Here is a 14,185-nt window from a genome sequence, read left to right as displayed (position 1 = left end):
CAAAATAAGCAAGCAAAAACATGTCACGTACCTTTTGTTTGATTTTTGTTGCATTATTATAGTGTTAATTTCATGTGTATAAAGGGACACCAAAGCATACACTAGCAAATGTGACATAATTTTGACACACACCACCATGTGTTGGGTATGCAATGAGCATTAAAGTCTTACTTGCAATTCCTGGATTTTCAGCTTCCACATCCCTTTCCTGTCGAAACAACTCTGATTTTGGGTTAGGGAGACAGACAATGTTTATGTGTTTAAAATAAGACAATTGCAATTCCAGCCACTCCTGAAACAACAGTAAATATGCTAAATCTGGCATCTCATCACTGCATGATCAAAAAACATTTTTGTTTGTTTTTTATTTCTAGATTAAGTGGCTGTTTTCTTTCAAGGAGAAGCTATGAACTACTGAACTCAGTTCTAAGCTCCCAGTCCTGTAGTCTGAGAGGGCTGGACTTGAGTAACCACAACCTACAGGATTCAGGAGTGAAACGTCTGTCTACTGCACTTCAAAGTCCACATTGTACACTGGAAACTCTGAGGTTACATAGATGGGATACATTATTTGTCATCAAATTACATATTTAATATGTTGAAAATGTAGTTACTAATGGTAAAATCCTTCCATGTGTAGTTGTGTCTTACTATTTGTCATTATTTCTAAGTTACTGTAATGTGCCATGTTTTTGATATGTTTAAAATAAGGCAAAAGTTGTTAAAATAGTAAATCTACATTACATTTTGCAAAATCTAGTAACTTATCACTGCAGCATCACTACGCTTTATAAACAGTGTTTATCTTTGTATTGTTCATTTTTTTAGACTGGGTGTTTTTCACCTCTCAGAGAAAAGTTGTGAAGTTCTGTCCTCAGTTCTTAGCTCCCAGTCTTCTACCCTGAAAGAACTGGACCTGAGTGACAATGACCTGGAGGATTCAGGAGTGAAGCTTCTTTCAGCTGCACTGCAGAGTCCACATTGTACACTAGAAAGTCTTGGGTCAGGATTCAATCTTTTCCACTCTTTATTATTTAGAATATTTATTAGATAACTGATAAAATAGTAAAATGGTTACATTTTATTTACCTTTTGGTTAGATTCTCAGACTCTGAATTACTGTTTGGAATTTTCAGAAATTTGAAAAATTTTCATTGAAAGACTTGGAGTTCTTTTAGATGAAGTTATGTCATTCCTTCCTTAATCAATATTGATGAAATATTTAAATAATCTAAAAGATGCTTTCGCAGAGTGTTTTTTTTTATTGAGTAACACACTTATTGCTTCTAGGTTGGAATCCAATTTTTAATCAGGTTTTTTAAAACGGCCTTAAAAGCCTTCAGTTCATCCAAAATGCTGCAGTGAGAGTACAGACAGGAGCTTCTCCTTTTAAGCTAACTGTTAAATTCAGAGTCAAAGTTAAAATTATTTTTATATACAAACTCCTGAATATTCAGGACACATCTTACATGGAATACCTCATAGTAGCATATTATTCTTTGAGGTCTTCATAGACTCTAAGGCTGCAGGCTTAAGGTGCCAATAAACCCTATGGATTCGTCACCTTGTGCTGCAACAACATCATCACAGTCACTGCTGTGATGATGTGCTGCTTTATAAAGCTAACTTGAATTGAATGGATAAAATGAATGAGGATCATTGTCTCTGGAAAAAAGGCAAAACAAAGGCAAGTGTTCAGTGAAGTGTCCATGGATGAATTGTTTTGTGTGTCTGCAGTTTGTCACACTGTCTTATCACAGAGGAAGGATGTACATTTCTGATTTCATCTCTGAGCTCCAACCCATCCCATATGAGAGAGCTGGACCTGAGCTACAATCATCCAGGGAACTCAGGAATGAAACTGCTGTCGGCTGCACTGAAGGATCCACGCTGGAGACTGGAAACTCTCAGGTATTGAGAGAATGTCTGAAAGAGGAAGAAGAGATGGAAACATTTCCTGTGTCATTCACTCACTTCCTGTTTATTCATGCATTCGTCTAGCTGAATAATAAACAGTTATTAACCAGGAGATGCTGTAATCTTTCACCAATCACTAAACTTTAAAAAGGTATCGCTAGGTGAGTTCAGCACCTTTGAATATTTAGCTACTGAAATAAATGAACCAAACAAAGTTTTATTTCTAAACATATATAGACCACGAAAATCTAATACAAACCTTTTTAATGATTTCAATGACCTTTGCTCTGCAATATGTCTAGATTATGACCAGATAGCAATTGTGGGAGATTTTAACATTCATACTGACAAGCTTCAAGATAGCGGAACAAAGGCATTAAATGATGTCCTCCATAACTTTGATCTAATCCAGCACATTAGTGAGCCAACGCATAATCGAGGACACACTCTGGACCTACTTATTAGCAAAGATCTAAATATCTCTAACGTTGCCGTTACTGATATTGCATTATCTGATCATTTCTGCATTTCATTTGATAGCAACATCTTAGCCAATATACCTAATCAGAGTAAGATCACTGTTAAAAAACGCTTCTTTAAAGAAAACTCAGCTGAATATTTTAAACTGATGTACACTTCCAACTTGTTTAAATCACCAACGTCCACCAACACACATTCAGTAAACAAACTGACAGATGATTTTCTATCCAAAATCTTAGACATGATGGATAAGATTGCACCATTCAAGGTTAAAACTGTCTCTAGTAAAAAGAAGTCTCCGTGGAGAAGTGATCCACTGGTATGTAATGAAAAAAGAGAGTGCCGGCGTGCTGAGAGAAAATGGCGGAAAACTCGACTCCAGGTTCACTGCGAGATATATAAAGAGAGGCTGAATAAGTATCAACTAGCCCTGAAGGATGCAAGGGAGTCATTTTTCTCTGAGATTATTCATAGACACAACAACAATGCTAGGACATTATTTGCTACAGTGTAGAGATTAACTACTCCTCCAGTGGCAATAGCCCCTGACCTAAGTTCCACCAGGGCCTGCAATGAATTTGCCAGCTTCTTTATTGAAAAGATCTTGAAAATCAGAAGATCGATTGGCACATTAGTTTCAACCCCGATACCGACGTTAAGCCCAATTAGCACTTATGCAGAGAAAATGACTCACTTTCAAACAATAAATCAATCAAGCCTCAATAAAATTATTGAATATCTAAGCTCTGCCACCTGCTGCTTGGATATATTACCGACAGGTTTTCTTAAAAAGGTCCTCCCAGCCATCAGGGGAGATCTGATCCAAATAGTTAACGCATCCCTCCTATCAGGTGTCTTTCCCAAAGCCTTAAAAACAGCAGTTATCAAACCAATATTAAAGAAAAAGAACCTAGACAGCACATTCATGCAAAACTACAGACCAATCTCTAATCTTCCATTTATCGGTAAAATTATTGAAAAAGCTGTTTTCCAGCAGTTAAACAGCTTTCTCACAATGAACAACCGCTTTGATATTTATCAGTCTGGTTTTCATAGGCACCACAGCACCGAGACAGCCCTTGTCAAATTGTTTAATGACATCCGTATAAATACTGACCGTGGGAAATCCACAGTATTGGTACTACTGGACCTTAGCGCGGCGTTTGACACTGTTGATCATGATATATTACTGGAATGTCTAGAGAGCTGGGCCGGAATCTCTGGTACAGCACTCGACTGGTTCAAGTCCTACCTTAAGAACAGGAACTTCTATGTGTCAATTAGCCAATTTTCATCACAAAATACAGAAATCACATGCGGGATCCCCCAGGGTTCCATCCTAGGGCCCCTCTTATTTAGCATTTACATGCTCCCGTTAAGCCAGATTATAACCACCAATAATATTAACTACCACAATTATGCAGACGATACTCAACTTTATATCTCAATGTCACCAGGTGATATTGAACCTATCCAAACTCTTAATAAATGCATTGAGCAAATTAATAATTGGATGTCTCATAATTTCCTTCAACTGAACAATAACAAAACTGAAGTACTTATCTTTGGACCCAAAAAAGATCGATTAAATATCAGTAATCAGCTCAAACTGGTCCAACTAGAAACTATCGATCAGGCCAGAAATTTAGGTGTAATAATGGACTCAGACCTGAACCTCCAGGGCCACATCAAAGTAATAACAAGGACAGCCTTCTATCACCTGAGGAAAATTTCTAGGATTAAAGGACTGATGACACAAGGAGACCTAGAAAAACTCATCCATGCATTTATCTCTAGCCACCTTGATTACTGTAACAGTATATTCACAGGTTTACCCAAAAAATCAATTAGACAACTGCAGCTGATTCAGAACGCTGCTGCTCGTGTTCTCACTAGAACCAAGAACATAGAGCACATTACTCCAATTCTAAAGTCATTACACTGGCTCCCTGTAGCTCAGAGAATAGACTTTAAAGTGCTGTTATTAGTTTACAAATCTTTGAATGGGTTAGCACCAGAGTACATTAGGGATCTGCTATCATGGTACAAACCATCTAGATCAGTCAGGTCCTCCAGCTCTCGTTTATTGACCGTCCCTAGAACCAGAACTAAACATGGAGAAGCAGCTTTTAGTTTCTATGCTCCTCACATCTGGAACACAGTATCGGGAGAATGCAAAGCTGCAGAGACACTGAACTCTTTTAAGTCTAAAATTAAAACTTACTTATTTAGACTTGCTTATGAGTAACTGATCCTATTATGGCTCTCTACCTGTTTGTTTTAATTTTTTCATATAAATTATTGTCTTGATTATTGTTTTATTGTAAATGCTTTCTTGTAAATGTTTTCTTGTATTTTACTTTTATAGTGTTTTATGTTTTATTTTTTGTGTTTTATTTTAATCATGTAAAGCACCTTGAATTGCCTTGTGCTGAAAGTGTGCTATACAAATAAAATTGCCTTGCCTTGCCTTTCCAGGAAAAGTGATTATAACTGCCTTTTGCTCACCATTCATTCACCATTTGTATAGATCTGTGTACATTTAATCGTATGGACACTCTAAGTTGGTAGTTTTATCACCGCCCAACTTCAACTGGATTTATCATCTCAGATATAACAGTTTAGAGATGTAGTGCTACTTTATTATAAATACTTATTAATTGAATTCACAATAACACTTATCATTCCCTGTCAGCTTCTACTACACATTGCTTTAACAAAACGTTACTAACGACTTATCATTTATCTTTTGGTCAAGCTAGGCTAGTCCCTCAGGGAAGCGCTACAGGTGCATCAGCACAAAAACCCACAGACTCAAAAACAGTTTCTTCCCCAAAGCCATAACCACCCTGAACTCACACATGCACCGATAACACAGCGCGCCCCCCCCCCCCCCATTTTTTTTTCCTTTTCTTCCCATTTCCTCTATGGACCACCACTGTGCAATACCAATTCTATGTGCAATAACCCAACCGTATATACACAACACTATTTATTACATATTACTTTAAAAAAAAAAAAAACGGCTTCTATATTTGTACATTATATATATATATATATATATATATATATATATATATATATCTTTTACCCTCTGTTAATACTATCCATATGTATATAGCGCTGCAGAACTGTGCCCCCACCCCCCCACCCCCAGCATGTTTGCACTGAGTAGGAGATGTTCTGTATCTCATTGTACAACTGTATAGTGACAATAAAGGCATTCAATTCTAATCTATTCTAACAGCCTCGAACCGTTGTACTAAATCAGGCTGCATTCAAAACTGTGGGCTGAGGGTAAACATAAATTCAGTAAAATTGTAATTCACATTGGCAGTAATGACACCTGGTTACGTCAATTGGAGGTCACTACAATAAATATTGAATCGGTGTGTAACTTTGCCAAAACAATGTCGGGCTCTGTAGTTTTCTCTGGTCTCCTTGCCAATCAGATCAGGACTGACATGTTTAGCCACATATTCTCCTTAAATTGCTGGCTGTCTGAGTAGTGTCAAAAAAACAATGTGGGCTTTACAGAAAAGAGGAGAGACAAGACCTATTCCAATTTGGATGGAGCAGCTCTCATTTTTAGAAACCTGGCCATCCCCCAAAACACGACTATCCAGAGTTGGGACCAGGAAGCAGAGTTGCAGTCTTACAAGCCTCTCTGCTGCTTCTCTCCTCCTGTTATCCCCCCAAAACTCCATCTCCTTAAAGACCGTGTCAGCTGCCAAACAGATAAACAACAACAAAAAAAATCACAAAGAAAGAACAATACAGTATCCACATCTGAACCAAAGAGTAAAACAGTGAAATGTGGATTATTAAATATTAGGTCTCTCTCCTCCAAGTCTCTGTTAGTACATGACTTAATAATTGATCAACAAATTGATTTACTCTGCCTTACAGAAACCTGGTTGCAGCAGGATGATTATGTTAGTTTAAATGAATCAACACCCCCGAGTCATTCTAACTACCAGAAACCTCGAAGCACAGGCCGAGGGGGCCTCAGCTTAGATAAAATAATTATTGTGGGTGATTTTAACATTCATGTAGATGCTAAAAATGACAGCCTCAACATGGCATTTAATCTGTTATTAGACTCAATTGGCTTCTCTCAAAATGTAAAAGCACCCACCCACCACTTTAATCACACTCTAGATCTTGTTTTAACATATGGCATAGAACCTGAACATTTAAGTGTTTCCTGATAACCCTCTTTTGTCTGATCATTTCCTGATTATGGCTTTATTTTAGTGCCACTATTCTGAGTGCACATAAAAAAAACTTACGTGCAACAAATGTTGTAAGTTGAGGAGAAAATTTTTTGAGCGAACAAAAGTTTAATTTAACAACAAAATTCTATTCTGCGTGCAAGAAATAAATTTAAGTGTTTGCGATTATCCATATACACTCACAATAACAACCCCTCTCGCTCAGTTGTTTGCATTTGCTCTTGCTCAGATCTCTGTTCTGTGTGCTCACAGACATCTGCGGACCTGCGCTCAGTCTGTCGTTCGCGCTCACAACATCTCTGCTTCGTGCGCTCAACTCAATTACACACTTGGATGCAAAATTTCCAATTGTTTCTGCTGTTTTGGTCTTCAATCAGCTCGCTAGCTACTTTAGCTAAGCCCAAGAAAATATCCCAGAATGCATTTCGTCCACAACTTAAATGAGGCAGTGGCGGAAGAACTCAGAGTGGCGGAGTTTGACATATTACTCTTTCTGGATCACAAAATAACATTTTAAGATATTTTTTAGACAAAATTGTTGCTGTGTAAACTTCAAATATCTGCTGGATTTATCAAGGCATCACATATTTGCAAAAGTGCTCTAACATTTTCAAAGATGCCTGTTACCCACCAGCTGACCTCACAGCTGGACTGGCCATCGGGCATACTGGGCATTTGCCCGGTGGGCCAATGGTGATTTTTTGTTTTCATGTTTGTTTGTTTTTGTAATGGTATAATAGATGAAAGGTGGTGGATTGGCCAATATACATGCTTCCCTTAGGCAGTATCATCAGAAGGCATAGCATACATTTTCACTGATATGCAAATGACATCCAACTTTCTATTCATGAAGCCAGATAAGACACACCAATTAGTTAAACTGCAGGAATGTCTTAAAGACATAAAGACCTGGATGGCCTCTAACTTTCTGTTTCTTAACTCAGATCAAACTGAGGTTATTGTACTCGGCCTTGAAAATCTTAGAAATATGGTATCTAACCAGATTCTTACTCTGGATGTCATTACCTTGGCCTCCAGTAATGCTGTGACCGGGACATGCCCTTCAACGCACATATTAAACAAATATGTAAGACTGCTTTCTTCCATTTGTGCAACATCTCTAAAATTAGAAATATCCTGTCTCAAAGTGACGCTGAAAAACTAGTTCATGCATTTATTACTTCAAAGCTAGACTACTGTAATTCATTATTATCAGGATGCCCTAAAAACTCCCTGAAAAGCCTTCAGTTAATCTAAATCTAAGAGTACTGACAGGGACTAGAAAGAGAGAGCATATTTCTCCAATAAATCAAATCAAATCAAATCAAATCACATCACTTTTATTGTCACATCACATGTGCAGGCACATTGGCACAGCACATGCGAGTGAAATTCTTGTGTGCGAGCCCCACAAGCAACAGAGATGTGCAAACACAACAACACAAACGAGCAAAATACAAGAATGGCCGACCTGAAACTAATAAATATATGTACAATATATAATAGTGTATGCATTTCTGGATGTGTATACTAAATATTTTCCTACGTGTGTGTGTGTGTGTGTGTGTGTATACACATTTTTACAAATTAAATAGTAAAAAAAATAAAAATAATAATAATAATAAAATATATAAAATATACAGAGTTGAATATGTGCAAAACAAGTGGCATTTATATACAGTGTGGAGTGCATAATGTTAAAGTTCCAGTAGTGAAGCTGAGGTGTCTATGACGTGTTCAGCAGTCTGATGGCCTGATGGAAGAAGCTGTCTCTCAGTCTGCTGGTACGGGACCGGATGCTGCAGAACCTCCTTCCTGATGGAAGTAGTCTGAACAGTTTATGGCTGGGGTGACTGGAGTCCTTGATGATCCTCCCCGCTTTCCTCAGGCAGCGCTTCCTGTAGATGTCTTGGAGGGAGGGAAGCTCACCTCCAATTATCCGTTCAGAGCACCGCACTACTCGCTGGAGAGCTTTGCAGTTGTAGGCGGTGCTGTTGCCATACCAGGTGGTGATGCATCCAGTGAGGATGCTCTCAATGGCACAGTGATAGAAGGTCCTGAGGATGCGGGGGCTCATGCCGAATCTTTTCAGTCTCCTGAGAAAGAAGAGGCGCTGCTGCGCCTTCTTCACTGTTTTGTTTGTGTGTACTGACCACGTAAGATCCTCAGCCAGATGTACTCCAAGGAACCGGAAGCTGCTCACTCTCTCCACAGCAGCGCCGTTGATGGTGATGGGGGTGTGTACTTCTCTGCACCTCCGGAAGTCCACTATCAACTCCTTTGTCTTTGCGACGTTGAGGGTGAGATGGTTGTCTTGACACCAGTGGGACAGGGCGCTGACCTCCTCCCTGTAAGCCGTCTCATCACCGTTGGTGATAAGACCTACCACTGTAGTGTCGTCCGCAAACTTCACAATGATGTTGGAGCTGTTAGTGGCTGTGCAGTCGTAGGTGTAGAGTGAGTACAGGAGAGGGCTCAGTACACACCCCTGTGGAGCACCAGTGTTCAGTGTGACGGGGGATGAGGTGATGCTGCCCAGTCTGACCACTTGGCGTCTGTCAGACAGGAAGCTAAGGATCCAGCTGCAGAGGGAGCTGCTCAGTCCTAGATCCTGCAGTTTCCTGTCCAGCTTCGAGGGAACGATGGTATTGAATGCTGAGCTGTAATCTACAAACAGCATTCTCACATACGTGTCTCTCTTCTCCAGGTGTGACAGGGCAGTATGTAGTGTCAGGGCTATGGCATCATCAGTGGACCTGTTGTGGCGGTATGCGAACTGTAGAGGGTCCAGTGAGTCGGGTAGTGCAGAGCAGATGAAGTCCCTGACCAGCTTCTCAAAGCATTTGCTCACAATGGGGGTCAGGGCTACAGGTCGCCAGTCGTTCAATGAGGAGATGGTGGATGATTTGGGTACAGGGACGATGGTGGCCATTTTGAAGCAGGCTGGGACTACAGACAGAGAGAGGGAAAGGTTGAAGATGTGCGTGAACACTCCAGCCAGCTGAGCCGCGCATGACTTGAGGACGCGGCCGGGAATCCCGTCCGGACCAGTAGCTTTGCGTGCGTTCACCTTCCTGAAGCACCTCCGCACATCCTCCTCAGACACAGTGTGCGCACTGACGTCATCCGCGGTGCGCACACTGTCCGGTCTCATGGTGTTCGCTGTGTCGAATCTAGCGTAGAATACGTTTAGATCCTCACACAGAGAGGCCGTGGTCTGCGGTGTGCTGGTTTTCCCTCTAAAGTCTGCGATCGTGTTTAGTCCCTGCCACATACTCCGAGGGTTGTCAAACTGTTGCTCCACCCTGTCCCTGTACTCACGTTTGGCTGCTTTGATCGTCTTCCGGAGTTGGTAATGTGCGTGTTTGTAGTCCGATGTGTTCGCGGAGGCAAAGGCGGTGCTCCGTGCCGCCAGTGCCGCGCGAACATCTCCGTTAATCCAGGGTTTTTGATTTGGGAAGGATTTAACTGTTCTGGATGGGACGACATCTTCCACGCATTTCCTGATAAATCCGCAGACTGAGTCTGTGTATTCATCAATGTCCCTAGCAGCCACGTGAAACATTTCCCAGTCCGCGTGATCAAAACAGTCCCGCAGCGCAGACTCCGATTGGTCCGTCCAACAGTGCACCACCCTCCGGGTTGGAGCTTCCTGTTTCAGCTTCTGCCTGTAGGCGGGCAGGAGCAGGATGGAGCAGGATGGAGCGGTGATCTGATTGGCCGAATGGGGCGCGGGGGAGGGCTAACTCTTCAATGGTTTGCGCAATCTCTAATATTCAAATGGTTCCTGAAAGCAGCATAGCTGCACTTTTCAGTAGACTCATTATGGTAATCCTAAGCACCACATCACATCAGCCCCAGGAAGACGAAGGTTGAGAGAAACTGAGTGAGTACGAGGGAGTCATAAGCCATGTCTCAATATGTGTTCTTCTGTGTACTTGGGTTCTCCTGGACTTGTGATACGTCATCAGTTGTAATCCAAGTACTTTTCCAATTCAAAGTATGCATCAAGCCGAGAATGTGAAAAATTCCCGTATGTGTTCTCGCGCCTCCCATTTTATCGAGCATGCATCATTGGTACCTTGATTGAACTTGGTACAGCTAAATATCCGAGAAGACATTTTGTCCAAAACTGAAATGCGGCAATGGCGGAGGAGCGTGGTTACATTTTTAACTATTACTCTTTCTGGGTCACAAAATAAACTTTTAAGATATTTTCAGGCGACAATGTAGTAAACTTAGTGAGTAAGTAAACTTTATTTATTAAGCACTTTTCACAGACAGACAATCACAAAGCGCTGTACACAAATATTAAAATATTAAAATAAACAATAAAATCAATAGACATTATATACAATGTAAAAGATCAAGTGTAAATAATGTAAAAATATAAAATATGTAGATCAACAAAAGGCTTGTTTGAACAGAAGAGTTTTTAACTGTTTTTTTAAAAGAATCCACAGAGTCAAGCAAACGTAATTGTAGTGGTATACTGTTCCACAGCTGTGGCTGTGATTTATCAACACATCACATATTTGCAAAAGTGCTCTGACATTTTCGGAGACGTGTGTTACCCACCAGCATGATAGCTGACCGGGAGGTCAAGGATCACTAGAGCTGGCGAGAACAGCGGACTCCTGGCACATCGTTTTCAAACCCTACATGATATGTAAATGTGACAATAACTCAGAATGGAAATAATCTTAATGAGAAATGAATTTTCAGACTTTCAGAGGACAGAAGGAGACTGACAGGTGTTTCTCAGTGATGTCAGCTGACAGCAGAACGGTTCAGTGCACTAACATGTGAATCAGAGTTTTTGCTAAGGAAATACACTGGTCCCTTAATAGTTCCTACTTGAAATATTCAAAAACAAATATAAACTGTTTGTGTGACAGAGGCAGAAAGTTCTCTGTGTGCATGTGGAGAAATCTCCTGTTAAATCAGAACATGAACACATTTTAGATGGCATTAAAACACATGAAAACAATGTTGGACTCACTCAGATGTCAGAGGTCATGTACAGTAACCACACTGACACCTAGAGGAGAAAAAAAGCTGTCAGCAAATTCAGGGAGGTGTCCTTTCCAGCTAAACAGAAGAGGAATATAAAGATAATGAAGGTCACAGTTTGAATCAGTCACATTTCATTCAATACAGTGGTGTACTGACAGATCCAGGATCAGTCCAAATCATCAGCAGTTTGATCCACGTATGGATTGAAGTGTATTTGTGAAAATGTTGGACTGTTCCTTTATTAGTGTCTAACAGTGTGTGTGTGAGAGCCATGTAATGTCCATGTGTGCATGCTGACTGTGCTGCTCTGACCCCCCTCCTCCTTTCAGGGTGGAGCCTGCTGGAGTCCAATGGTTGAGACCAGGTCTGAGGAAGTGTAAGTGTGTTTTTAATGGGATTCATGAAAACAAAGCAGCACACATCCAACACATTCAATCTTCATCATTCTGATGTCAGGAGTCATCATCAAAGTGTCAATCAATGAACAGATGATGGATCAATAACTGCAGCTGGATTGTGTTTGTTCTCTCCATCAGATTCCTGTCAACTCACAATCGACACAAACACAGTACACACAAACCTCCAACTGTCTGACAACAACAGGAAGGTGACACAAGTGAAGGAGGTTCAGTCATATCCTGATCATCCAGACAGATTTGATGTCCATGAAGAGCTGCTGTGTAGAAATGGTCTGACTGGTCGCTGTTACTGGGAGGTCGAGTGGAGAGGAAACGTTTATATATCAGTGAGTTACAGAAGCATCAGAAGGAAAGGAGACAGTGATGACTGTGTGTTTGGAGAGAATAGTCAGTCCTGGAGTCTGTGGTGCTCTGAAGATGGTCCTCGGTGTGTCTGGCACAATTGCAGATCCACATCCATGTCCTCCTCCTCCTCCTCCTCCTCCTCCTTCTTCTCTAACAGAGTAGCAGTGTATGTGGACTGTCCTGCTGGCACTCTGTCCTTCTACAGAGTCTCTTCTGAAACTCTGATCCACCTCCACACCTTCAACACCACATTCACTGAACCTCTTTATCCTGGATTTAGATTTTATTCCTTATTTCCTGGTTCCTCAGTGTCCCTGTGCTGAGTGGAGTGTAAAGAGTGTCTCCTGTTAGAGAAACACGCTGACTGTTGAACAGATAGTTCAGTCTGTACATGTCTGTCTCTTTCACTCACAAACACGTTTTCAGATTCATGGATTCAATCAGTTGATGTTTTAAACTGCTCTAAATTGGATTCACAGGTTACCTCACAGATGAACTCGGACAATTTTTGTTAGTTAATACACCCTCCATTGATAACCTGTCGTTACTCTGGTGTAGACAAGCGTAAACAAGCAGAGCAGAGGCAGGTTTTGGAATCTAAGCTAAAACACAGTAGGTTTTTTAAGATGATCTCCTTCTAAGGCTCAAAGAAATGTATGCTCTACGTTCGGCATTTGACTGTCTACTGACAAAAGATGCAGAGACTAAAATTAGATTTGGGAGGCCAAGGCTATACGAATATGGTGACAAACCTGGGAAATACTTAGCATACCTGACTAACAAGAAATCAGACTCTCAGAACATCACTTCAATTAAAGATGTAAATGGAAAACAGTTTTTTGACAACACCAGTATTAATGATATATTTAGAAATTTCTATGAAGACCTTTATAAATCGCAAATTCAGACAAATACAGCAGACTTATTGGATGTATTTTTCGCCTCTCTTAACCTTCCCAAGTTGTCTGAAGACCAGAACGTCAGACCAGAACCCCCGACCCTCTTCCCACACAAAACTATCCAAACTCTTAAATGGCTGGTTCAGCTCCTTTGTTTGGGCAGGGAGGAAACCTTGTATTGAAATGGTAAAATGCCTGTATTTGTATAGCGCTTTACTATATCCACGTTGTCTTCCATCCTCAAAGGGGGGCCTTGATTTCCCAGATATAAGGAAGTATCAGCTAAGCACCCATAGGCGTATAGCTGCCGATTGGATACAACAGCCTGCTCCTGTCTGGTTGGATATTGAGAGCTCCATGTCCAGCTTCCCTTTGAAAAGTTTGTTTTTTGTGGAAAAACTTACGATCTTAAGGATGTTCTGTAGCAATCCACTTACATTATGTACTGTTAGAGCTTGGCGAATGGTTCAAAAACTAGAAGAAAGGTCTCACTTAACATCTATTTCACTCCCTTATCCGATTATCCTCTCTTTTTGCCTGGGACCACGGACCCTGGCTTGGAGAACTGGGCTGTAAATGGTATTTCTACCTTTTCTGACTTAATGGACGGGTCTAACCTTATGTCCTTGACCAGCTAACCGATAAATACAACATTCATAGGCGCGACTTCTTTAGATATTTGCAGGTGAGGGACCATATCCAAAGGGCTACAACAATACTTAATAATCAAACCAGCTCTAACTGTGAAAAGTAGATATTTCAGCCAAATCTTAGAACTTCTATATAAATTTGTTATGGCCTGTTAACAGAATTTGGGGTCATGAACAAAACTTATTTGAAGAGGACTTGGGAAAAGGAATTACATATAGAGATT

General features: G+C 40.6%; 1 protein-coding gene across 1 annotated transcript; it reads left to right on the top strand.

The window, feature by feature from the left end:
* Window positions 1-70: 70 nt before the first annotated feature.
* Window positions 71-12,637, top strand: LOC120730788 (ribonuclease inhibitor-like). The gene is made up of 5 exons (XM_040027270.1): window positions 71-548; window positions 829-1,002; window positions 1,738-1,911; window positions 11,978-12,018; window positions 12,618-12,637. Exons 1-5 carry the CDS (start codon window positions 310-312, stop codon window positions 12,635-12,637), a joined length of 648 nt encoding a protein of 215 aa, XP_039883204.1. The 5' UTR covers window positions 71-309.
* Window positions 12,638-14,185: the final 1,548 nt, after the last annotated feature.

This window comes from Simochromis diagramma, unplaced genomic scaffold (genome assembly GCF_900408965.1).
Source record: "Simochromis diagramma unplaced genomic scaffold, fSimDia1.1 OVJJ01000665.1, whole genome shotgun sequence".
NCBI classification, from domain to species: domain Eukaryota; kingdom Metazoa; phylum Chordata; class Actinopteri; order Cichliformes; family Cichlidae; genus Simochromis; species Simochromis diagramma.
The sequence above is the reverse complement of the archived record's forward strand: the minus strand, read 5'-3'. Positions and strand labels throughout refer to the sequence as shown.

Coding starts and splice junctions, on each gene's coding strand:
- LOC120730788 (XM_040027270.1), top strand. CDS start 310: ATGCTAAATCTGGCATCTCATCACTGCATGATCAAAAAACATTTTTGT. Junction 1,003..1,737: donor TGTACACTAGAAAGTCTTGG/GTCAGGATTCAA, acceptor GTGTGTCTGCAG/TTTGTCACACTGTCTTATCA. Junction 12,019..12,617: donor ATGGTTGAGACCAGGTCTGA/GGAAGTGTAAGT, acceptor GTCCTTCTACAG/AGTCTCTTCTGAAACTCTGA.